Here is a 27,165-nt window from a genome sequence, read left to right as displayed (position 1 = left end):
GTGGAACCACTGAGACTATGGCCTCTAGCTGCCCTTCAGGTCTGGAATTGAACCCACACCTGTGGTTTCCAGCCAAACAAAGTACAGGCAAGTGAGTTAAACATTTACCTCAAGTAGATACACACCCTGGAGAGAACAATCATGGGAGAAGGAAGGGCTGCTTATGCACAAGGACACAGCTCAGGGTGCAGGAGAGTATGGAGGGATGGACACTGGGACGAGGTAACTACGGGGAAGAAGTGGGAGGGGAGCTGTTGTAAATTTTGGTCAATGACATGAGACAAAGTATATGTGAACTGCTGTATGAAAAGTGAATTTACTCTGTAAATCTTCACCAAATCAAAATAAAATTAAAAAAAAAAAAAAAAAGATTTATTGCCTGAGAAACTCAAAGGAGGTTGCTGTGAGTTGGAATCGACTCAATGGCAGTGGGTTTGTTTTTTTTTGGTCTACTTTACTTTAAGCATGATGTCCTTCTCCAGGGACAGGTCACTCTTGATAACGTGTCCAAAATAAGTAAGATGAAGTCTCGCCATTTTCACTTCTAAGAAGCATTCTGGCTGTACTTCTTCCAGGACAGATGTGTTTGTTCTTCTGGCGGTCCATGATCTATTCAAGATTCTTCTCCAGCACCACAATTCAAATGCATCAAGTCTTTAGTCTTCCTTATTCACTGTCTAGCTTTTGCATGTATACAAAGGGACTGAAAACACTATGGCTTGGGTCAGGCTGACCTTAGTCCTCAAAGTGACATCTCTGCTTTTTAATGCTTTAAAGAGATCTTTTGCTTTTCATATAGCTCAGCTTCTCAGATTATCTGCTCAGCACGCAAACTGAATAAACATGGTGAAAGGATACAACACTGGCACACACCTTTCTTGATTTTAAACCATGTAGTATCCCCTTGCTGTGTTTGAACGACTGCCTATTGTCTATGTACAGGTTCTGCATGAGTAGAGTTAAGTGTTCTGGAATTCCCATTCTTTGCAATGCTATCCATAATCTGCTGTGACTCACACAGTCAAATGTCTTTACATAGTCAGTGAAAAACAGGTATCCTTCTGGTATTCTCTATTTGTAGCCAACATCCATCTGACATCAGTAATGATATCCCTCATTCCACATCTTCTGTATCTGGCTGGAATTTCTGGCAGCTCCCTATTGATGTACTGCTGCAACCATTTTTGAATTATTTTCAGCAAAATTTTACTTGTCATGATATTAATGATGTTCAGTAGTTTCTGCATTCTGTTGGATCACCTTCCTTTGGAATGGGCTCAAATATGGCACACTCTTCTAGTGGCTGGCCAGGTAGCTGTCTTTCAAATTTCATGGCATAAATGAATACTTCCGGTGTTGCATCCATTTGTTGAAACATCTCACTCGGCATTCCATCAGTTCCTGGAGCCTTGCTTTTTGCCGATGCTTTCAGTGTGTCCTGGGCTGCTTCCTTCGATACCATTGGTTCTTGCTCACATTCTATTTCCTGAAATGGCTGGATGTTGACCAGTTCTTTTTGGTACAGTGATTCTGTGTATTCCTCCCATCTTCTTCTGATGTTTCTTGCGTTGTTCCATATTTTACCCATAAGATCATTCAATGTTGCAACTCGAGGCTTGAATTTTTTCTTCAGTTCTTTCAGCTTCAGAAATGCCAAGGATGTTCTTCCCTTTTGGTTTTCTACTCCAGCTCTTTGCACACTTCAGTATAATACTTTGTCTTCTTGAGCTGCTCTTTGAAATCTTTTGTTCAGCTGTTTTACTTCATTTATTCTGTTCACTTTAACTACTCTACATTCAAAATCAAGTTTCAGTCTCTTCTGTCATTCATTTTGATTTTTTCTTTCTTTCCTGTGTTTTTAATGATCTTTTGCTTTCTACATGTATGATGTCCTTGATGCCATCCCACAACTCATCTGGTCTTCGATCATTAGTGTTCGATGCATCAAATCTATTCTTGAGATTGTAAATTCAGATGGGATATGCTCAAGGTTGTACACTTTGGCTCTTGTGGACTTGCTTTAATTTTCTTTAGCTTCAACTTGAACTTGCATGTGAGCTCCTGGCCTTGTTCTGATGGATGATATTGAGCTTCTCTATCATTTCTTTCCATAGATGTAGTCAACTTGTTTCCTGTGTATTCCATCTGGTGAGGTCCACACATATAGTTGCTGTTTATGTTGTTGAAAAAACTATTTCCAATCAATAGGTGGTTGGTCTTGCCAAATTTTATGATGTCACCAAGGCCGTATTTCCCAACTGTTGATTTTCTTTGTTCCCAGCTTTCATATTCCAATCACCAGCGATTATCAATGCATCTTAACTGCATGTTTGATCAATTTCAGACTGCAGAAGTTGGTAAAAATCTGCTTTATCTTCACCTTTGGCATTAGTGGTTGGTGCGTAAATTTGAGTAACAGTAGTAGTAACTGGTCTTGCTTGTAGATGTATGGATAGTATCCTAATAGCACTGTGCTTAAGGACAGATCTTTTTATTTTGTAAATTTTTGCAGTGTTTCATCCCCTCCCATCCCTGGTAACCAGCAAAGAGTTTCCTTCCATATATAAACTTTCATGACAGATCTTAAATGTTCTTTTTGGTGATGCATGTGATGCCATTCCTCTTCAATCTGTCATTCTTGGTGTGGTAGTTAAGTCTGTGTGTCAACTTGGCTGGGCCTGGTTGAGTGGCTGGGCAGCTGGATGTAGTATTCCCCATGATGAGACTGGTAATCAACTCCATGGTGGACTCTACTGTGAGCAGCTGAGTAGCTCTTAGGGATGTGGTCTGCTTCCTGTATATAAGAAGCAGCCTTGGGGAATGGCCTCTCGACCTTATGGCATGCTTGAATCCTGCATGTAGCCATGTCGTCGTTCAGCAGCCTGCCATGCTCTGACGACATTGAGACTCTCAATGGACTAGAATTAATGGCCTGTTGTGTGGTTTGGTAACATCAGGACTGTGCCTTTTTACTTGTCAACCTTGAGCCTGTAGCCTCAGCAGCCAACAGCTGAGTGAAGAAAAGCCTCTAGCTTCAATGGGCTGGGAGCAGGAGGCAGAGCTGAAACTCAAGGTTGAGAGGCTTTCACCCAGTTCCTAGAGCCTGGCACTGTGAACTCAGACTTAAAGCCTCCAAACCGTAAGAGAATAAAGTCCTGTTTCTTCAAGCCATCCCACTGGTGGTATATTCTTGTCGGAGTGGCACTAGGGAACCAGAACACTTGGGATAGGAGACCATGCTCATCTGATTCAAATGGCCGATACCAGTCCATTTCAGCTCACCAATGCCTAGGATATCTATCTTCAAGCATTCTGTTTCATTTCTGACAACTTTCAATTTTCCTAGATTCATACTTTGTACGTTTCACGTTCTGATTGTTAACAAATGTTTGCAGCCATTTCATCTCATTTGGACTTGTGCCCCATCATCAAATGGAGGTCCCGAAAGCTGACTCCATCCACATCATTATGGTCACCTCTACTTTGAGAAGCCAGCTCCTCCCCATCGTATCTTGAGTGCCTTCCGACCTGAGAGGCTCATCTTCCAGCACTACATCAGACAGTGTTCTGCTGCTATTCATACAATTTTCACTGCCAATGTTTTCACAAACAGATGGTCAGATTCTTCTCCTTGTCTGTCTTAGAAGCTCTGTTGAAAACCATGGGTGGTGACATGGTGGTATTTGAAACAGTATTTGTGTCTGTCTGTTGTACTGTGGTGGCTTGTGTGTTACTGTGAAGCTGGGAGCTATTCCTCTCAAGAGTTAGGTGGTGTTATTATTGCCATTTTATACATGAAGACACTGAGGCACAGAGAAGCCAAGAAACTTATCCAAGTAGCAGAGCCCAGATTTGAACCCAGGCAGTCCAGCTCTAGAGTCCATGCAGTTAGCCACACAATACAGTGCCCCCCTTAGTCATGGAGATCACGGCACCGTGACCTTTTCCTTACATAAGTCCTTTTTTAACTGAGAGAGAACTCATTATTTTGAATTGGATTGTGTCTTCAGAAAGATATGCTGAAGTCTTAACTCTGGTACCTATGAATATGGCCTTATTTGGAAAGTGGATCTTTACAGATGTAGTTAGTTAACATAAGGTCATAATGCAGTAAAACAAAACTCACACCTTCCGCCGTTGAGTGGATTCAACTCATAGCAATCCTACAGGACCAAAGTAGAACTGCTCCACAGAGTTTCCAAGGGGTAGATCTTTATGGAAGCAGACTGCCTCGTCGTTCTCCTGTGGAGTGGCTGGTGGGTTTGAACCACTGACATTTTGGTTAGCAGCAAGTGCTTTAACCACTGTACCACCAGAGCTCTTTATATTGCAATAGGGTAGGCCTCACCCAGTACGAGCAATGTACTCATAATGAAAGGAGGAGAAACAGAGAGGGAACACGGAGGCAGCCACTGGAGGGAGGCAGCCACTGGAGGAAGGCAGCCACAAACCAAGGAAGGAATGACTGAGGCTCCCCGAAGCTGGGAGAGGCAAGGCAGGGCCTTCCTGCAGAGCCTTTGCAAAGAGTATGGTCCTGCCAACACACTGAATTCGGACTTGTGGCCTCCAGAACTGAGAGACAACAAATTTTTGTTGTTAAGCCACCTGGCTTGTGGTACTTTGTCACGAAAGCCCTAGGAAATGAATATATGCACATATCATAAAAGTCACCCTTTGACAGGCTGAACTATTATGCAGGGGGGAGTATGCCCAAGACCATGTACAGGGTTGGCAGACAGTGTTTCTACAAGTGTATTGTTATGTTCTATAACAATTCCCAGGTATATAGTAGAGCTGACAAGGGACAAGGTTTTAGTCACTTCCTGGCCAAAGCCAGCTACCCAGACAGAACAAGTAGTTGGACCTGTGGGCTTGGGACCACAGCTGCAGGGGACGTCAAAGCTCAATTGGCATAACATACTACACAAAACATTGTTCCACCTCCTACTTTGGCGAGTAGCAACCAGGATCTTAAAAGCTTGCAAGTGACTATCTAGATGCAATGATGGGTCTCTCCTTGTCCAGAGCAAAGAAGAATGAAGAAAACCAAAGACTCATAGAAACAATTAGTCCAAGCAACTGGTACACCATGCGGTCCTCAGCCTATATTACTATGAGACCAGAAGAACTAGATGGTGCCTGGCTACCACTGTCAACCACTTGGAGGGGGATCTATGTAGGAGATCCTGGATAGAGAGGGAGAACAAGGTGGAACAAAACTCAAAATCATTGGAAAAAAAAAAAAAGAGAGAGAGATCAGGTTTGTTGGTCTGATGGAGTGAGCGTGATGGAACCACTGAGACTATGGCCCCTAGCTGCCCTTCAGGTCTGGAATTGAACCCACTCTGTGGCTTCCAGCCAAACAAAAGACTGGCATATGAGTTGAACATTTACATTAGGTAGATACACTCCTTGGAGAGAACAATCATGGGAGAACAGAAGGGCTGTGTATGCACAGGGAGACAGCCTGGGGGGCAGGAGTGCTTGGAGAGAAGGACACAGGGAAGAGGTAACTATGGGGAGGAAGTAGGAGACGGGAGCTGTTGCACTGTAGTAAACTGTAGTCAATGTCATAACCTGTATGTGAACTGCTGTATGGAAAGTGAATTTGCTCTGTAAACTTTCACCCAAATCACAATAATAAATAAATATCACCCTTTGGAAGTGTATATGGCACAGTGCTGCACAATGACTGACTCTGCCTAATTCCAGGACATTCTTATCCCCACAAAAAGGAAACCCCACACCCAGTAGCAGTCACTCTCCATTCTCCTCCACCCCTGGGCCAACCACTAGTCTCTTTGTCTGTATGGACTTGCCTATTCTGGATGTCTCGTATAAAGGGAATCCTACACTATGTGGCCTTTGCGTCTAGCATCTTTCACTCACTATCGTGTTTTCAAGGTTTGTACATGTAGTAGCAGGCATCCCTTCCTTTTCATGGCTGAATAGTATCCCACTGTATTTGTCCATTCATCCACTGACGAACATGGGGTTCTTTCTACTGTTTGGCTTTAGGGATAATGCTGTATGTGCACATTAGTGTACAAGTTTCTGTGTGGACATACGCTTTCACTTATCTCGGGTACATACCTACAAGTGGAACTGCTGGGTCGCATGGTATTGGCTGATTAGCTGACTAGTGTCCATCTTCCATACTAATGTGTAAGCTCCATGAGGACAGGAACTAAGTCTGTATTTTCGCACCATTTCATCCCCAGAGCCTGCCACAGAGTCAACAATTATTTGAATGAATGAGTGAATGAATGAATAACAGGTGCACAGTAACCATCCCTGAGCTGCATACCCTGGGCTAGAATGCCAGGAGTCCTGGGTTCCAGGCCGAGCTCTGCCTCTTCCCAGCAGCATGTCCTCAGGCCAATAGCTTGCCCTTTCTGGGCACGTGCGATGGGGAAACTGACACAGCCCAGCCTGCCCTGAGCCAGCCTGCAGCCCGCCTCCCACCCTGCCTCCTGCTCACCTCAGGCTTCTCCTGCCCGTTCTGGCTGATCTCGCCTTGCAGCCTCTCTCGAAGCTTCCCCAGCTCAGCCCTCAGGCGGCCCATCTCCTGCTCCTTGGTCTGCAGGTCTGCCTCCAGCTCCACCTTCTGTTCAATCAGGGCCTTGCCCTGGGCCTCCACCACAGTGACGCGGTGCCGAAGGTCATGGTTGATCTTCATCAGCCGGGTCTGCTGCTGCTGCAACTGCACAAAGAGAGGAGGCCGCTGGGCAGGGCCGCCATGCACAGGGGCTCAGGCTGGGCCTGCACCCGGCCAGACATCCAAGGCTGTGCCATTCCTACTGGGGTCACCTCTGTTTGAAACATGTTCACAGTCTTGTAACTGCTGACAGCAATGATGGGTATTATGTGTCCTGATTATGGTAATTGTGTAACAGACGAAAGTAACATGCCTTGAGAAAGGGCCCCCTTCTCTAGTCAGGCAGAGATGCTGTATGGCTTTCTGGAGCCACGCTGGCCACCTCCCAAGGAGCACAGAGATGGTGGGCTAGTGTCATCTCAGGGCTCAGAGCAGAGCCTCAGAGGAGAGTGTAGATGGGAGCAGGTCACGGGGCAGTGCCATGAACCCTCCTGTCTTTCAGGGAAGAGCACGGCACAGGGTCATCCCCTGTCTGCTGTTTTAGGGCTCGGTCTACTGCACCCCACAGAGCCCGGGAAATGAGATGGAGGGGAGAAGAGGGCCCTGGTGATGGGGAGCCAGTCTCATGCTGGTACCTGCTGGCCAGGGGAGTGGAGCCTGGTGAGCACTTACGGCCTCCACGTCCTCGCTCTTCAGGCCGAGCTCCCTGTCCTTGGCACGGATCTCATCCCGCTGTTTGTCCACCACCTCCTTCAGCTTCTTCATCACCTGCCGCTCACGCTCCGACATGCCTGCGGTGGGGTAGGTGAGGCTGGCAGCTGAACCCAGCTCCCTGCTCCACTGAAACGCTCCGACAGTGTCCACGTCCCCATGGCCCCTGGGACCTGCCTTCTCCCCAACCTCATCTCCCCTCAGCTCTCCACTCATGCCCTCTGCCCCCTGCCCCAGAAGTCTACCTCCTCCCATGCCCATCCCCCATCTGCCTGGAGAGTCTGCCTTTTGACCTCCCCAGGACTCCCCTCTCATTCTCCAGGCCACAGTTCAAATGTCACCTGCTCATGGCAGCCTGCTCGCCCCCAAGCCCCCAATCCAAGGTGGTATCCACCCCCCACCCACTCAGCCAGTGTTCCTGACCCAACCCCTGGGTTACGGCCTTCCTAGCACGTGAGCATCTTACAAACCCGTCACCATTTACCAGTCACGGTCCCGAGTGCCACAGGGTACAGTGGCTCCCCGGGACTTTCTCTGCTTAATCTTCATGGAAGCAAATTGCCAGAGCTTTGTGCTGCAATGGGTGGGTCTGACCACCAGCCTGAGGTCAGTAGTTGAACACCAACTGCTTGCACCACCCAGAGACCTATAGGAAGTGCCCTAGTCTTTCTTTTTTTCTTCCCATTATTGTGCTAAAATATAAAACGTAACATTTGCATTGTAACCACTTCTAATTGTACAACTCAGTGTTGGGAATTACATTCACTATGTTGTGCAACCTGCCCCATTATCTATGCCCCAAACTTTTCATCCCAACAGAAACTGTGGAGGAAGCAGTAACTCCCACCCCATTGTCCCCTCAGCCCCTGGTGACCGCTCATCTACTCAATTAATGTGCCTAATCTGGAGATTTCAGACCAACGAAATCAGACAACAGGTGACCTTCCGTGTCTGGCTTCCTTCCCTTGGCATGCTGTTTCCCAGGCTCATCCATGTTGTAGCATGTTGGCAGAAGGTCATGCCCTTTCATGGCTGAATAGCACTCCTTGGCATGGCGAGGCCCTATTTTCTTATCCATCATCTGCTGATGAATATTTGGGCTGTTCCCATCTTTCGGCTACTGTGAAGGAGGCCGCTGTGAAAAGGCACATCCATGCTCTTGTTTGTGCACCTGTTTCCAGTTCTCTGGGGCATATGCCCACTAACGCCAGTCCCCACTGAGCCGATGGCCACTCACAGCGACCCCGTGTGGGTCAGAGCACACCTGTGCTCCACAGGGTTTCCCAGCAGTAGGTCTCCATGCCTGTCATCTGAAGCCCCTCCGAGTAGACTTGATCCTGTAGCCTTGTGGTTAGCAGATGAGTGACTTAACCACTGCACCACCCAGGCACTCTCACACCCACTACAAAACCAAAACCAGACCCACTGCCATTGAGTCAAGTCTGACGCACAGTGACCCTATGAGGTTGGATGAGAACTGCCCCGTAGGGTTTTCAAGGTTGTAAATCTTTACAGAAGCAGACTGCCTCGTCTTTCTCCTGCTGAGCAGCTCGTGGGTCTGAACCACCAATCTTTCCATTAGCAGCCGAATGCCTTCACCAACACGCCACCAAAGCGCCCCTCCCACTCACTAGATGGACATAATAAAAAGACAGCAGACGAGAAAGCAAGTGTCGACAGGATGTGGAGAAACTGGAATCCTCACACATTGCTGGTGAGACTGGAAAATAGTCTGGCAGTCCCTCAAAAAATTAAACACAGAATTACCTCATGACCCAGCAATTCCACTCCTAGTTTTATACCCCAAAGAAATGAAAAATATGTCCACCCAAAACCTTGTACATGAGTGTTCACAGCAGCATTATTCTTAATGGCCCAAAAGTGGCACCAACCCAAATGTTCATCACTGGATGGAGGGGCAGACAAAACACGGTCCAGCCACAGAGTGACGTATCACTTAGCAAAAAAAAAGAATGAAGCTCTGGGACACGCTCCAACATGAATGAAACTTGAAAACATCCTACTAAGTGCAAGAAGCCAGTCACTAAAGACCATGGATCGTACAATTCCATTTATATAAAACAGCCAGAATATGCAAATCCAGAGCCAGAAAGATTAGTGGCTGCCGAGGGCTGTGGGGAGGGGTTTCTTTTCAGGGTGATGAAAATATTCTGGAATTCGATCGCGGTTGCAGGTGCACGGCTCTGTGAACATACAGTAAAACCAGCAAAAGCTGGAACCTGTCTAAGGCGGAAACCTGGCAGAGAAGAAAAATGCAAATATTTTTCAGTAACATGAGTGATGGGTAAGGCTGCACCTGTTGAAGGCGGAAAACTTGCGAGAACTGGGAAAACAGTCTGGGGGAGTGCCGGCTCTCACAGCTTTCACGGTACTAAACACCAGTGAACTGTCTTTTAAAAAGGGTGACTTTCATGGTGTGAACATTTCATCTCGATGTTTGACAAGTACACACTGATCGATTCCATTCACAGAAGTTCAAACCAGGCAGATCACCGACGGTGGCAGCACAGAGTTAGGGTTACCTCGCAGGATTATTGAGGAGCTCTGGTGGTGCAGTGGTGAAGTGCTCGGCTACTACCTGAAAGGCCTATGGTTCAATCCCACCAACTGCTTACGGGAGAGGGATGGGGGTGTCTGCTTCCATAAAGATGAAGGCCTTGGAAACCCCACGGGGCAGTTCGACTCCGCCCTAGAGGGCCGCTATGAGTGGAAATCGACTCAATGGCGGTGGGAATTTTGGTTTTTGTGGGGGATTGTTTGGGAAGGGACAGAAAGAGCTCCGGGGTGCTGACAATATTTTATATCCTCAACTGAACCAAAACCAAAAAAAAGAAATGAAACTCACTGCCGAATCTGACTCATAGTGACCCCTTCCTTAGGTTTCCCAGGCAGTATCTACAGAAGTAGATTGCCCAATCTTTCTTCCGAGGAGTGGCTGGTGAGTTTGAACCACCAGCCTTCTGGTTAGCAGTCACATGCTTTAGGCACTACGCCACCAGAGCTCCCATCCTCATCTGAACACAGGCAAGTCACAGCACTGTCCTCTTACAATGTGTTCTTACTCTAAGGAAGTAAACCCTCAATAAAAAAAATAAAGAAAAACCATTAGGGGTGAGGGAGGGGCTCCCTCTGGGCACCAGCACTGTGGTCTCCATCTTCAGATGGGGAAGAAGTGACAGGCCTCCATCACCAAGGGAGCGGGGCTACTGGCTGAGGGGGCCTAAGGCAGTTCCAGGGATCCCCAAGCACCCCAAAGAGCTGGGACCGGAAGTACATGGCAGCCTCCATGGAGAGAACCAGTACTTGTTTGTTTAAGTGCAGAAGCTGACAATGGCCGAGGGCTCCAGCGCAGCTTAGCAAATGGGTGATTTCTCCAGAGCCTGGGCTGCTCCTCCTCCTCCTCCTCTTCCTCCCAGGGCCCCCTCCTCAAAGGATGTCCTCTTGCCGGAGCCTGTGGTGCTCCAGGCCGTGGCGTGCTCCAGCTGGGTGGGAAAGGAACCGAGGACTGGATGGAGGTCACAGGGCCATCTGGGGGCACTGGGCATGGTGCTCCCCTTCTCCCTGCACCCCGCATCTTTGCTACAAGGCACCGTATTGTGGCGTGTTTCCAAAAAATGGTATGTTGAAGTCCTAATTCCCAGGTCACGTTCAGGGAAATACGGTGTTTGCGAGATGGAACGAAGCTAAGAGGAGGACGTTAGGGTAGGCCCTAATGCAGTATGACAGGTGTCCTCATAAGAAAAGGACAGGCCACTGAGACACACAGAGAAAGGCAGCCAGGTGACGAGGGAGATGGAGACGGCGCAATGTGGCTGTAAGCCGAGGAAGGCCACGGATGGCCAGGAGCTGGAAGGGGCAAAGACGCATCCGCCCCCAGAGCCTCCCCAGGGAGCGAGGCCCTGCTGCCACCTCGACCCTGGATGCCCAGGACTCCAGAAAGGGGCCTGCTGGCGTTGGGCTGTCACCCGAAAGGCTGGCGGTTTCCGTCCACCCAGCTTCTCCATGGGAGGAAGACCCAGTGACCGACTTCCATGAAGATTCCAGCCTAGAAACCTAGGGGCAGTTCTACTCTGTCCCTTGGGGTCATCTCAATGGCCCCCAACCACAGAGCTGTGAGAGAAGGAACTTCTGCTGGCTTAAGCCACCCAGTTATGGCGGCCAAAGGGAACTCACACATGGTGCCGGCACCCTGGTGGGACAAGAGGGCCCTGCTGAACCCTTCCAAAAAGGCCCTACCCAGTCTGTGTGTGTGTGTGTGTGTGTGCGCGCGCGGGGCAACGTCAGATGCGTGTGATACAGCAGGAAGCTGTCCCTGTCCCGCACCTGCTCTCTTAATCCTGGTGCAGGGCAGAGTCAGCTCCTGGAGAAGTTGGGGGAGGACAGAACCTGGACGTGACCCCAGGGTGTCCTTCACTTTCCTCTGTTCCGTCTGTCAAACCCTAAGGCACAGAACAGCTGGGGAAGAGCCTGCAATCTGAAGCCACTTCCCGCCTCAGAGCCTGGACTTGCCACTCACCTCTGGCCTCCTTGCTCACTTGCAAGTGGGGCTAACTTGGGTGCACCCACCCGCGTGGCTTGGTGTTGTTAACTTCTGTGGAGTCGGCCCCTGACTCCCGGTGACTCCATGCACAAGGCGGGAAATGACGCCTGGCCCTGCTGCACCCCCAGGATCAGCGTGGCTCAGACCAGTGGGATCTACGGGGTGTTCACTGTGCAGTTTCAGAACACTGCCAGGCCTTTCTTCCTCGTCTTAGTCTGGACGCTCCGCCAACACCTGTCCAGCATGACCGCAGCGTGCGAGCCTCCACTGACCGAGGGGTGGGGGCTGTGCGTGAGGGGCACCAGCTGGAAATCAAACCCGGATCTCCCACACGGAGGGCGAGAATGGCACTACTGAGCACGGCTGCCCTCACCGCCTGCGTCTTACATGAGCTAATCTGTAAAGGGGAGCTCTGGTGGCATAGTGCCTAAGGCATTTGACTGCTAACCAGAAGGCCGGCAGTTCAAACCCATCAGCCACTCCTCGGAAGGAAAACGGGGCAATCTACTTCTGTAGTGATACTGCCCCAGAAGCCCAAGGCGGGGTCGCTATGAGTGGGTCGACTTGACAGCACATAACAACAACAATTTGTGAAGGTGCTTACAACAAGCCCAGCCCAGAGTAAGACTCTGTCCAAGAGCCTCTAAGTGTCAACTGTTATCTGGCCCACAAAATGGAAAGACCAGTCCTCCCTGCTTCTAGGCTGTTCCTGAGATAAAACACAAAAGTGGATATAGGAGTGCTCTGAAAAATGAAAAGAAGGTTGAGTGCTTTTATTAGACTCACAGACACTGTGAAAAGCTGCAAGGGTTCTGAGCAATCGTTTAGTCATCCAGCACCTCAGCATCTGGGATCTCGAATTAAAGAGACGCCCGGGCAAGTGCACACAGTGGGGCGTCCAAGGACAGCCACGGCAGCAGCATGTGTGGGGATGAAAACTGGCAGCGACCTCAATGTCCATCAGCTAGGGAGTGGTTAAACGGGGGAGGAGGGGCACCCTGTGTCGCTGATTAAAAGACAGATACTGCAAAGCAGTCTGGCAGTTTGCTCAAGAAGTGAAACAAAGAACTAAGTAGAACAGTAAAACCTGTGAAAGCTGGAACCTGTGTGAGGCAGAAATTGTCAGAGAAGGAAAACTCAAATGTTTTCCACTAAAACGAGCGATAGAGAAGTGGTAAGACTGCACCCAAAGCCAGAAAACTTGCGAGACCTGGAAAAACACAGCAGTTCTGGTGAGTTCCAGCTCTCACAGGTTTCACTGTATTTCCACTCTGAGGTACAGATCCAAGAGACTCGCACAGACACTTGTGCACCAATGTTCACACAGCATTACTCCCTGAGACCAAAAGGTGGAACAACACAGGTGTCCATCAGCACATGAATGATCAACAAAATGTGGTCTAGCCATGCAATGGAATAGTATGCAGCCACGAAAAGGAATCAAGATGCAAAATGGATTTCAAAGACTTATTAAAAAAAAAGAATGTCACATACTGCATTGATAATTTTTAAAACTGATTATATATTGAAAGGATGCTACCTCAGATCTCTTGGGTTATATCGCTAACATTAATTTTACTCATTTCCTTTTACTTCTCTAAATGTGACTTCCAGAAAATCCATATTTACACATGTAGCTTGCATTACCTTTCTACTGGCAAGTGCTGTGGTAAGCTCTGTGTTGTTAAATGTCATCAAGTCAGCCTCCGACATACGGCACACCATGCACAAGGAGGCGAAACACTGCCTGGCCCTGCAACAGCCCCATGATCAGCTGGGAGCCAACCGTCGTCATCCACAGGGTGCTCGCTGGCCAATTTTACAAAGTAGATTGCCAGGCCTCTCTTCCCAGTCCTTCTTAATCTGGACGCTCTCCTGAAACCTATTCCTTATCAGAGCAACACCCAGGCCTCCCCTGACAGGTGGTGGCTGCTACGCGTGGGTGCACTGGCCAGGAACGGAAGCCAGTCTGCTCCATGGCGGGTGAGACTTCTCCCCGCAAAGCAACAACATCCCTGATCCCAAGCTTAACTCTTCAGAAAATGACTATGTGGTCATTTGTCCTTCTCTCTGAGACTGACTTGTTCCCCTAAAGCCCAGAACTTCCTTCACAGGCTCTTGAGCACACTTGGAGGGGATGTGCCCCCTTCTCCATCCCAGTGGTGGGGCCTCTGAACACAGTGCCGAGTGTCAACTGCTGAGGAAGCAATACAGGCTGCCTGCCCCCATCCCCCACCATCACCACGGGCACCAGACGCAGGTGACTGCACTCCCAACCCTCACTCTACTGCAGGCCTCCGCCTAGCACCTATCAAAGTGGTGCCTGACCCTCGGTCTCCATCACTGGGCTCCTCCTCCTCCCAGGGACCCGTCTGCCCAATCGCTGATCCTGTAACAGTTGGGGGAGATGTTTTTGTCCTTGTTGTATTCCCATAGTTTCCGGTCCACAATAAAAATAACCATGAAAGGCACGCCTGGCATCTGCGTGGTGTCTGCACTGGGGGTGGAGGGAGGCTGCTTTCTGAGTGAAGCCTCCGGGAGCCTGACGACCTGAGATGCCAATTAGATGCCAGTTAGCGAGGGCTCAACTGCACACCCCAGACTGTTTCATGACAAGGCCAGCAGGGGATGGAGAGTGGAGACACAGCAAAGCTCTCCTTTTGGACAGCGATGTGATCAAATGTGTGAGAATGGTTCCTATCGCATCTCCATATGTGATTTAAAAACACATCACCCGCGTGTATTTATATTTTCAAGAAAGTAAAACATTAAAGAATAACAATAACATCAGCGCCCCAAAGGCTGAAGGACACTGGGCGGTGGTTCTGGAACTCCTCAGGCGCAGGCCCACTTGGATGACAGGATTTTTAATTAACTTTCTGTTGTTATTCAGCTCTGACTTCCAGTGTCAGGTGGGTGCTTTCTTAAACATTTGATGGAAGAATTCTAATTCTGCCCCTACCTGCGTTCAGTTCTGAGAGGGCCCACGGGCAGGGTGGGGGCTGTGTGTGTCCACGTGTGTGGTGTCCATGTCTGTCTGCCGGGACAGGTTCATCTCTCTGGCTGCTCGGCCTGCCAGGGTAGGCCCGTCTCTCCGGCTCCTCTGCCTTCCTCTGTCCATGTCTGCCTGATGGGACAGGCCCATCTCTCTGTACTCTGCCTGCCTCTGTCCACGTCTGCCTGCCGGGGCAGGCCCGTCTCTCTGTACCCTGCCTGCCTCTGTCCACGTCTGCCTGCCAGGGCAGGCCCGTCTCTCTGTACTCTGCCTGCCTCTGTCTATGTCTGCCTGCCGGGGCAGGCCTGTCTCTCCAGCTGCTCTGCCTGCTTGTGTCTCTGAGGCTCACTGAGGCTGGGTCCTCTGCCCCCATGTGGGTGTGGGGAGAGGCAGGCAGAGGCAGTAGCGGTGCGTCCTGGCTTCACGAAGCCACCACATTCCAGGTCTGCACTCCTGTTTTTCCAGTGCAGTCTGTCAGTTACCAAGACAGGCATGCGAAACATTCTCACTATGACTGTCGATCCATTTCTCTTTGTTTTTGTTTACTTTTTCAAATATGATTTATTACCATTTTTAAAGTGTATAATTCAGTGGTTTTTAGTATATTGCAAAGCTGTGCAATGATCTGAAAAAACAAAAACAGCAGACGACTTGCCTTCCAGCTGACTCTGCCTGGTGGGGATCCCACGGGTATCAGAGCTGGACTGGGCCACGGACGGTTCTCAACGCCTGGTCGTTCTGGAAGTCTACTGCCAGGCCTTTCTACCAAGGTGCCTCTGGGTGGACGTGAGCTGACACGCTTCCAGTTAGCAGCCAAGCACCTCAACTGTTGACACCCCCCGGGGACTCTAGACAACAGTATCTCCTAACAGTAACAATAATCAGCAACATACACTAATGTAACTAATATAAAACAATGGTACAACATTTGCGGAAGTGTTGCCTATGTACCAGGTGTCATTCCAAACAACCTAACATGTATTATGTCCTTTAATTCTCAGACAACCTTATGACATAGGAGCAGAGGTCAAGTGACTTAATCAAGGTGACAAAGCAGCTGGAGTCCGATTCCAACGTCAGCTGTCTGGTTCTAGAGCCAACATTCATAATCACCAAAACTTTTTTCCAATTGCACTAGTCCCATTTCACCAAAGAAAACACAAGGAATAGGTAATCCTGGGAGCCGATCAAACTCTTCCTTTTCTCTTGGTCCCTGCAGTCCTTTATCCCTAAAAAGTCCTTATACTTTCTTCTCAGGGTCATAAACACAAGGTCTGAACTCCATGAGCGTCAAACAAGGCCATCCCTCACCGCACCAGCCCACATGCAAACGTTAGGGCAGGGGCTTGTGTGGGGACCCAAGGAGTCTTCCTGGAGTAAAGAGATGGGTTTGAAAGTTCTCGGGGAAAGCTGCCAGAGGCAGCCTCCCATCAGGAGCAAGGCTGTTACAGATCTGACATAGCCCCACAGTCAAGAGGACTTGATGTGTAGAAAGTTCTGGATCACCATTAGTAGGATGAAGGATAGCTGTGGGGCTCCAGTGCCATTCAGTTATGGGCTGCCATTCTGGGTTGGTCACTTTGACATGTGTGCCTGTGACAAGGGCCTCAGGTCTCTTCCCATCACACTTTGAATGAAACCCAAACTTGCCCTCTAAGGGGCTCCTTGATCTGAGCGCTGTGACCCCTCTGAGCTCATTTCCAACCTGGCTCAGCTCCACTCACACAAACACGCCCAGTTCAGTTGTGCCTCAGGGCCTTTGCACCTGCCGGCCTCCTGAGACACTGCACGCCCGGCTCCCTCCGGTCAGCAGACGGCAGGGCTCAAATCAAGGCTGAGGCCTTCCCAGACCACTGTCTCTAAAGAAGAGCCCCACCAAGTCACCGTCATCCCTCTGTTTTATTTCTCCACAGCACTGGTCGCCGTCTGAACTATCAATTTTTATCACCTCTCTCCACTCACTAGAGCATAAGCTTCATGAGGCAGGCTCTTCGTCTTTGTCCTAGGGCCAAAAAGTGCCTGACATACGGTGGGGAATCTACCTCAATCTGTTACACGAACTCTGTTTCCTCATCTGTAAATGGGGGCTAAAAAATTCCTCCTCTCTGGCAGAGTTACGGCTCATACCCACATGACAATATGAGACGAAGGGCTGTGGAGGGCAAAGCCTCGGGATGCTCTTATCCGTATTACTATCACTGATGATGGGGCTGATGCTGTTGGTGCCGGTATCAGTTGCCATGACACCGATTCCTGCTTCTGGTGACCCCATGGGTGTCAGACTGGAACTGGGCCCGTAGGGTTTTCAAGCCAGGTCTCTCTTGCAAGGTGCCTCTAGGTGGGCTCAAACCACCCTTCGGCCCGTAGTTGAGCGCTTCCCCATGTGCGCCCCCGGCCTTCTCGGACGAGGCCAGCAACAGCAGCCTCCCCCTTCCATACCTTCCTGTTTCTGGAACTCCTCCTCGGAGAAGCCGGCGTCCTTGTGGGAGAGGTTGGTCAGCAGCTGTTTGTTCTCCTCCTGCAGCTGGGCTATCTGGGAGAGGAGGTCCTGTGCCTCCCCTCGCCACACGTCCTCCACAAGCTCCAGCTCCTGCAAAGGTGAGCACACAGTGTGCTGACAGCCGGCCCAGGGCGGCAGCCTCACCCCCGCGCCGCGGACCACGGTCCGTGCCTTACCCACCCCTGTGGGAACCAAGCCTCAGGCAGGTGGGCAGGCGAGGCCACCAGCAGCCCACACGGCACCGTTGTAAGAAACACATGGCCTCCCTCCTCTGGGCAGATACCTGCACTGATGCTGTGAGCACCTGGCCAGGTAACAACTGCCCCACAGTAACCAGAGCTGGCATCACACCTTTTAACCAGCCAAAGAGGGGGAAGAGTGGGGGGGTGGCCCCAGGTAAGGTCACCTTCCCTGATCTTTGGACATACACCCCAAAAAAGAAAGACAAACCCAAACCCACTGCCGTCCAGTTGGTTCTGACTCATAGTAACCCCACCCTATAGGACAGAGTAGAACCGCGTGAATGAGTTTCTAAGGCTGTCATCTTTATGGAAGCAGACTATCACATCTTTCTCCCGTGGAGCGCAGCTGGGGAGTTTGAATCAACAACCTTCGGTTGGCAGCTGAGCACTTTAACCACGGCACCACCAGGGCTCCTGATATTTGGGCAGATACAGTGAATGAACGTAGTAGACCTTTTTCCAGGGGAGAAGCAGGCTGCAAAGACCTAGGGAAAGTTCTATGCTTGAAGAACAGGTTGTCCAAGAAGTTATGAGTAACTCACTTAACCGCTATGAGCCTCAGTTTCCCTCCTTGAGGTACCATGCTAGAAAGGCTCACAGGGTTGATGTAAGGATAAACAAGAGGAGTCCGGTGAAAGCATGTCTGTGGACGGCTGTAATAAAACAGACGATGACAAGTGTTGGTGAGGAAATGGAGAAACTGGAACCCTCGAACGCCACTGGTGGGGGTGGAAAATGGTGCAGCGCTTTTGGAAAACAGCCAGGTGGCTCCTTAGAAAGTGGAATGTGGAATTCACCACGTGACCCAGCCATTGTACTCCTAGGTGCATACCCAAGAAAAATGAAAACAAAAACTCGTACACAGATATTCACGGCACCATCCTTCCTAACCTCCCCAAGCGGAAAAACCCCAAAGCCTCTCAACTGATGAACCAGTTCAATAAAATGTGGTACATCCATATGATGGAGTATTATGCAGCCATAAAAAGGAGCCAAGTACTGATACCCGCTATGACGTGGAAGAACTCTGAACACATGATGTCCAGTGACACAAAGCCAGACACAAAAGGCCACATTGCATATTAGTGGTTGCCAGGGGCTGCAGGGTCATGGGAGGGGTGTGACTGCTAGGGGGCGAGAGTTCCTCTTCCCACAGTGCTGAAAATGCCCCAGAACTGACTGTGTGACAGCTGCTTGACTCTGTGAAGAGACTCAAAACCACTGGATTATGTAGTTTAAGTGGACGAACTTTATGTGCGTGTGAATGACACTCACTGCATACAAACTCAACATCCAAGTATTATAATCGTTGCAATGATTCTGGTACAAAAACAAAAAATCATTTTTTAAAAAAACCATAAACCCTTTCAGCAAACATTCTCACTGTTGCCTGGTCAGCAGTTTAAAGCAGGGGCACTGGCGCCTGCTGACTTGAGTTTGAATCCTGTTTATTCCATTTACCAGCTGATGCCTGATCTTGGGCAAGTTCTTTAACATCAGTGTGCCTTAGACATGAAGCAAACAGTACGGTAGCTGCCTCCATGGGTTGCTGTGAGGATTCAATGGTGAACATATGTAAAGCGCTTGGAACGGTGCTTGGCACCCAGGAAGTGCTATGGACGCACTGGCCGATCTCTGCTCTTTCTGTGCACCTGGCCGGGTGCTCAGCCTCACCTCCCATCATCTTTTAACTAAGTTCCTAAGTCCTCCCTCCTTTGTAGGAAGCTGGCTGCACTGAGGAAATGGTAAATAATAACTAAGTATCCACACAGATGGTTCAAGGTCGTGGGAGAGGTGAAGGGCAGGATCTGTGTGGGACTGTGGCTGGCCACGCAGCCCTCCGGCACAGGTGTGGGCTGGAAGCAGGCAGGTTCTTCCTGCCCTGTTCCTTCCTGCTGCCTTCTGGCAGGTCTCTGTGGATAGCGGTCAGATGTAACTGGCTGTGGTTGGCAGCACAGCGGCCCCCACAGACGTCCACAGCCCCAGAATCTGCACATATGTTACCTCACGTGGCAGAAGGGACTTTGCAGATATGATTCAGGTTAAGATTCAGAGGTGGGACCTTATCCTGGATTGTCCGGGTGGGCCCAACGGGATCACAGCACCTTTGTAAGGGAAAAGGGAGGCAGGAGGGGCAGAGGAGATGTGAGCAGGGAAGAAGTGGATCTGAGTGGTCACCAAGGAGGTCCCGGATCCAGAGGGAGAAAAATGTGGAATGAAACTTAAAATCTTTTTTTTTTTATGTTGTGCCACCATTACTGCTATCCTTTTCCAAAATATTCTACCACCATTAGCATAAACTCAGTGCCCCACAAACAAAAGTTTCCCCTTTCCCCCTCCCTCCTACTCCTGGTAACCACTAAAAATCTTTGGTTCATGTGTGTGTGTGTGTGTGTGTGTGTGTGTCCCAACCTATCTAGGAATTCTCCTCCTCCCCTCCCATCCCAGGTAACCAACAAAGTCTCCTTCCCTGTATAAGCCTTTCCTTGACTTTTCACAATAGCAGACTAACACAATATTTGTCCTTCTGTGATTGACTTACTTCACTCAACATAATGTCCTCCAAGTTCACCCACATTATGCGATATATTGCAGATTCTACATTATTCTTTAGGGTTGCATACTATTCCATTGTGTGTATGGACCACAAGTTTGTTTATCCATTCCTAGGCTGACAGACACGTAGGTTGTTTCCATGTCTTTGCTACTGTGAATAGTGCTGTGATGAACATGGGTGTGCACATATCTATTCGTGTCCTGTCTCTCACTTCTTTAGGATAAATACCTAGTAATGCGATTGCTGCATCAAATGGTATTTCTATTTCCAACTTTTTAAAGACTCGCTATACCGACTTCCGGGAGCTCTGGTAGCATAGTGCCTAAGGCACTTGACTGCTAACCAGAAGGCTGGCAGTTCAAACCCACCAGCCACTCCTCAGAAGGAAGATAAGGCAATCTACTTCTGTAGTGATACTGCCTCGGAAACCCAAGGAGGGGTCGCTACGAGTCGGGTCCGACTCAACAGCATATAACAACAACAACATACCGACTTCCACAGTGTTGTATCATTTTACAGTCCCATCAGCAGTGTATGAGAGTCCCAATCTCTCCACATTGTCACCGGCACTTGTTATTTTCTGTCCTGTTGAACTTTGCTATTAGTGCTGGGGTGAGATGGTACCTCATTGTTGTTTTGATTTGCATCTCTCTAATGGCTAATGAATCGTAAACATCTCTTCATGTGTTTGTTGGCTGCCAGAATATGTCCTTTGGTGAAGTGTCTGTTCATGTCTCTGCTCATTTTTTAATTGCACTGTCTTTTTCATGATGAAGTCAAGCTCTTTGTATGACCAGACTTACTGGTCTGATAGAGACTGGTAGAACCCCTAAGACTATGGCCTCTAGATGCCCTTCAAGCCAGAAACTGAACTCATCCGTGTGGCTCAATTTCAGCCAAACAAGAGACAGGCCTAGAAGGTGGACAGTACCAACAGGGAGGTACACACCCATTAGAGCTACCAACCGTAGGATATCAATAGGGCAGCATTTGCCCAGGGATGAAGCTCAGAAGGTAGGAAGGGACAGAAAAGGAGGAGGAAGGGAAAATAGTAACCACAGGGAGGAAGTGGGAAGAGAGCTGTTACATTGTGCGAATTGCAATGAATGTCACAAAACAAAATGTGCATGAGTTGCTGAATGGAAAACCAATTTGCTCCGTAAACTTTCACTCAAATCACAATTGAAAAAGAGAGAGAAAAAAGGGGTGGTGATTGGATTTTTATTTCTTTAAAGGTCAGTGTTGGACAGATTTGACGATGCTATGATGCTGGTTTGAAGATGGAGGAAGGGGCCACTAGGTAGCCGTTAGGAGTTAGAAAAACAGACTCTCCCCTGTAGTCCTCAGAAGGACGCAGCCCTGCCAGTACCTTGACTGGAGATGCATTTCAGACTTCTGACCTCCAGAACCATAAGAGCAGGCATCCAGGTGGTTTTGAGCCACTAAGTTTGTGGTCACTTGTTACCGCACCCGGAGGACACTCATACACTGGCTGTCATTCTTGGTTCTTTTCCGCCTACTCCCTGTGAACGGACGGCGAAATTGCTGGTTCTTGCCTCTAAGCTGATGGCAGAGAATTTAATCCAGTCTCCATCTCAGCGACAAAAGCTCTCCCAGAAAGCTGGCCCTCACTCAACATCTCCTTTGCCTTCTCCCAGCACCAGCACTCCTCAAATCCCTCACCTTGGCCAACAAGGCCCCCAGCAGGATCACAGCCCTGGTCTTTCCCACACCCCTTCCTCACTTGCTCTGCTCCAGCCACAATGGCCACCTCTGTGTTCATGAACATACCAAGCACATCTCTACCCCAGGGCCTTTGCACCTGCCGTGCTTCCTGCCTCCAGTGCTCCTCCCCTAGAGCTCTCCATGGCTTCATTCAGAGCACAACTCAGCATCACCTCCTCAGGGAAGCCTTCCTGATTACCTCATCTATCAGGCCCACCCTGGTCAACCTCTTTCACATCTCCCTGTTTTATTTCTTTAAGCTGAAATTTTTAAAACTTAAAAAGATTTCTCTCCTTATACAAGACTTGCACTGTCCCACACAGAAGCCATGACCCTGAGGAGCCATGAGCACTGAAATGTGGCTGATCTTAACTGAGACTTGTGGTAAGGGTTAGACACATACCAGATTTCAAAGACTTAGAAGGGAGAAAAGAATATAAAATATGTTATTAGTATGAGATCAGAACTGGATGGTGCCTGGATACCACTACTGGACACTTCAATCAAAGACTCTATAAAAAAAATCTTGTTCAAAAGGGGGGATATACAGAAGAGACTTTCATATTTTCATGGAATCCAGACTTTCTGGAGCCATGGAAGCTGGATGAAGCCTTAAAACCATTGCCCTGAGATAATCTTTAAATCTTAAACTAAAAACATCCCCTGAAGTCTTCTTAAAATCAAACAACCATTTAGCTTAACTAGTAAACAACGTCTGCCTTGAGCATTGTACGTTTTTAAGATCCATCTCTATGGGATCAAGCTGACAACAACAACTAGAAACTGGAGATACGAACCTAAGGGACAGTGAGTTTATGTTAATGCGGGAGGGAACAACTCAGCAAAGAAGGGTGAGAATGACCGCACAACTCGAAGAATATAATCCATGTCACTGTCTGTCCGTGGAGAAACTGCTGAATTGGTGTTTGCTGTATGTACTTTCAACAATAGAAAATACATATATATACACACATCATTAGTCATCTTTTACATTGATTACGTGTTGAAATGATAATATTTTGGATATGGTGGGATCAATATTAAAACTAATCTCACCTGTTTCTTTTTATTAATGAAGCAAGCCACTTTATATTTCTATTGGATGCATTGCATTCGAAGGTCAGGTCCATGAGAGCAAAGACCTCGTCTGTCTTGGACCCTGCTTCTCCCCAGAGCACAGGACAGTGCCTGGCACGTAGAAGATGGTCAATAAATACAATTGTTGAATGAATGCATGAACAACATGCTGTTTACATCTTAGTCCATGCCCCTGCACAGCCTCTGTTCTCTGATGTCTGTGTGCCTCTCCGGTCTTCCTGTCACCTGCCTACTGCCTACAGGCAGGACCCGACTCTTCCAAACAGAGCACCGTGGCAGAGCGTGCCACTGCAGGGGTCTGCGTCAGAGCAGGACAGAGTCTGGGGCTTGGTTGGGGAGGAGCTGGTGAAAGGCAGGGTGTGTGCTTTGCTGGAGCCATACTGGTTCTCTACCAAACAAGGCCCTCAGTGAGACGGACTGACAGACACAGCGGCTGCAACGATGGGCTCAGGTACAACAAGGGTCGTGAGGCTGGAGCAGGACCAGGCAGTGTTTCGTTCTGCTGCACACGGGGTTGCTATGAATCGAGCCGACTCGACAGTACCTAACAGCAACCACAAAGGAGGCCAAGGGCATGCTAAGACAATTCTTACGGAAATATCGGCGTGAAGGGCCTCGGAGGGTACAGAATAAAACACAGGGCAGCCTGTTTCTCCCCTCCCTTGGCCCCAAGAATACTGAACTAAGGAGGACTGGGGCTGGGGGGGAGTCCCTGGGGGGTGGAAATGGTTCCATGCTCAGCCAGTAGGCACCTTGGAAGAAAGACCTGGTCACCCAATTGCAAAAAGCAGCCACGCAAACCCTACAGAGCAAAGCAACGCCCGGGAGGGATGTGCTCCTCAGAACAGTCAACCACGAGCCTAAACGGGTAGGAGGGCCCGAAAACACGCTCAGAAGGCAGGAAGGGGCAGCAGAGGAGGACAATGGAAACGGGGAGCCCAGGGAGGAGGGGGAGGGAGCAGCTACACTTAGGGGCTCCCACCTAATGTCACGAAACAAAACGTGTATAGTTGTTGAACAGAAAATGAACTTAAGCTATACACTTCTAAACAAATCACAATAACAAGTAAAGAAAAAAAATTTAATTATGATTTGGGTGAACGTTTACAGAGCAAATTCATTTTCCATACAGCAGCTCATAGATGTTGTTTCATGACATTGACTGCAATCCCCACAACGTAACAGCTCTCCTCCCGCTTCCTCCCTGTGGTTACCCCTTCCTGTGTCCTTCGTTCCTATATATTCCTGTCCACTGACTATCTCTCTGTGCAAATACTGCCCTCCTGTTCGCCCATGATCGACTGTTCCACAGAGTTTATCTACCTGACGTAAATGTTCACCCCATATGCCTTCCTGTTGTTTGGCTGGAAGCCCCGGGAGTGAGTTCAGTTCTGGAAAAACGAACCAATCTGATGTAGTGCCGTTCTACTCTGACATGGCGTCACCAGGAGTCAGGGCTGACTCGATGGCCACTGGTCTGGTGCTTGGTTTGGGGCAGGGGTGGGAAAGGAAGGATACTGTCCTCCAACTTAGGAGGCTGCCCGCAGTGTTTACAAGCAAGTGCCTGGCTCTGCCCGCAGGGTGTCTGCTTCCCAGCTGACCGTGTTCCAGAAGCAACAAGTGCAGCTGGCCAGAGAGCGCCATCCAAGGCCAGGCCCAGGGTCATCGATGTCCCCAAGAGCCGCCTCCCAGCCTGGCACAGCAGAACAAGCAAAGCCGGGGGACACACAGGTGCTACCTACGACTGCCGTGTGACCTGGGCTCAGGCCCTTGGACCCTGTTTCCCCAGCTGTCCAAAGAGGCAGCTGTATAAAAGGATTGCAGAGGTCCCTCCCTTCCCTGACCCTCGTGGAGAGATGGTGAGAGGAGTTGTCAAGATAAGCTGGGGTAGCCGTCGAGGTGCATGGGGTAGGCATTGGAGGAGGGTCTCCAATACCAGCCTATGAGCACCTCAGTGACATCTACTCCGGGCCTCAAAATGATACAATAAAACCTGTGAAAGCTGGAACCTGTATTAGGCGGAAACCGATCAGAGAAGGAAAACACAAATGTTTCCACTGAGACAAGTGATAGGAAAGTGGTAAGAATACCACTTGTCAAAGGCGGAAAACTTGCGAGACCCAGACAAACAAGGCAGTCCTAGGCATTCCGGCAGGAGCTCTGGTGGTGTAGTGCCCAAGCCATCTGACTGCTAACCAGAAGGCTGGCGGTTCAAACCCATCATCCTCTCCTCTGAAGGAAGGTTGGGCCATCTACTTCTATACTGACACCGCCTTGGAAACCTAAGGAGGGGTCGCTATGAGTCGGATCCGACTGGATGGCAGTGAGTTCAGGCATTGCGTCTCTCTCAAGTTTCCCCAAGTTCACTCTTGTCAAACTCTTGCTATGGGACAATGTTTGGACCATCTGGTATCTCTTAACTCCTTTAATCCTCACCACAACCCTACAAGGTATTATTTTATTATTATCTTCACTTGACAGCCGAGGGAACTGAGGCACCAAAAGTCTAAGTGACTTGCCCAAGATCACACAGACTAAGAGTGGTGGGGTCTGGGTTTGAAATCAAGCTGTTTATGTCCAAAGTCCCTGTTCCTACGACTCCTCACATTAATTACATAGCTGGAGCATTTTCAAGCTCCCAGGATGTCCTTGGAAATATTGTCTAACTCTTGGGAGCTTCAGGGTCCTTCCTGACTCCAAGAGATAAGATCCCAGGAGGACCATGGAATCACCCTCAGTTAAAGTTGCAGACACAGCCTTGGCAATTTTCCTTGAAATATTGCTGATCCATCACAGTGCACAATAGGTGACGGCCTGCCAAGGAGGTTCAGAGAGGCCAACTCCACTTCCTGACACCACACAGCAACCCATAGCTAGCTCAGGCACCTAGATCTTTGCAAGGAAAGGCGTTTACCTCCTATTCTCAGTCTGAAGGATCTACCAGGAGCTTCCTGGGGCTGAGGCTGGGCCGGAAACCACATGTCCCCTGCTTCCTTTTATCCCCGACACCTCGTCTGGAATCCCAGCCCAGTGGGCATGCCACACTTCATGAGGCCAGCAGCACCAGTCTCCCAGGGCAGAGACAGGCTTAAAGCTGCTTCAACATCGGCCCCTTCCCCCAATTCACACGGGCTGGGGCAAACACTACAGTCACGTCCACTACAGCTGGGGCTCCCTTGCCATCAAAGTAGGACAGATCCCTCCCCCACTCTGACCCTCATTTCCTCATCCGTAAAATGATGATAACAGAGTGTTGTGAAGATTAAAGATAACCTCCAGGAGGGAAAAGCCACAGGGCACAGACAATAAACTAGAGCAAAGGGAGAAAAAAGATGCAAATCAGAACTCAGAGCCTGGGGGTCAGTAAGCTCAGTGGAGGAAGGTCACGCCTGTGTGGTCTGGGGGACTCTAGGGTGGAATGAAGAAAGGGACCTGGACGGTGTCAGATCACCCATAAGCAAGCTAAGCACAGGTTTGCTTGTGCTTACTAACTAATCTGTAGTGAGCACTTCCACATTTTTCACAACATGCAAGATTCAGCTTCTCCGGTGGCTCGCATCTCTCTCCCAGCCCCACAGCCCCTTCCTACAGAATGAGAGTCTCTTCAAATTTACAATCCCTAACGGGCAGGGAGTACCCAGTACGCAAGGTAAGCACGGGCTTATTTGTACTTACTAATCTGTAGGGAAGCTTCATATGTTCGCTAGACGTGGCGAGAAACATGTGAAACTGTTCACTACAGATTGGGAAGCAAGCACAGGTCAGGCCGTGCTTACCTTGCTCATGGGGCCATCCGCACCTGGACCTGGAGTCACCTCTTTCTGGGCTTATTTCATTTCTGGAAAAGAAGAACAACCACTAAACACTATGCATATCATCCCAATTCATTTTTAAACCCTGAGGTGGGTCCCATCTCTATCACCCTTTGACAAGTGAATAAAGAATGCACAGAGAGGTTAAGTAACTTGCCCAAGGTCACACTGAACCAAAGCCAAACCCACTGTCATCGTTGATTCCAACTTATAGTGACCCTATGGGACAGAGTAGAATTGCCCCATAGAGTTTCCATGGCTGACTTGCCTTATTTTTCTCGGCAGCATGGCCGGTAGATGAAAGCTGCCAATCTTTTGGTTAGCCGATGAAAGCTTTACCCAGTGCACTACCAGAGCTCGTGCAGT

The 27,165-nt window shown here is 49.2% G+C and overlaps 1 protein-coding gene across 1 annotated transcript in view; it reads right to left on the bottom strand.

The window, feature by feature from the left end:
• RILPL1 (Rab interacting lysosomal protein like 1) overlaps window positions 1-26,772 on the bottom strand; it is a 48,303-nt gene extending 21,531 nt beyond the window's left edge. Inside the window, exons 1-4 of the mRNA XM_042780594.1 lie at window positions 26,764-26,772; window positions 17,305-17,455; window positions 7,271-7,389; window positions 6,482-6,703 (exon numbers count right to left, since the gene is read on the bottom strand). Coding sequence (XP_042636528.1) covers window positions 6,482-6,703; window positions 7,271-7,389; window positions 17,305-17,455; window positions 26,764-26,772 — 501 coding nt within the window. The remainder of the gene's footprint in view (window positions 1-6,481; window positions 6,704-7,270; window positions 7,390-17,304; window positions 17,456-26,763) is intronic.
• Between the last annotated feature and the right edge of the window lie 393 nt (window positions 26,773-27,165).

The sequence above is a fragment of the Orycteropus afer genome, unplaced genomic scaffold (assembly GCF_000298275.1).
Source record: "Orycteropus afer afer isolate SDZICR_OR568_19922 unplaced genomic scaffold, OryAfe1.0 scaffold00048, whole genome shotgun sequence".
NCBI lineage: Eukaryota > Metazoa > Chordata > Mammalia > Tubulidentata > Orycteropodidae > Orycteropus > Orycteropus afer.
This window is presented reverse-complemented; position numbering and strand designations above follow the sequence as displayed.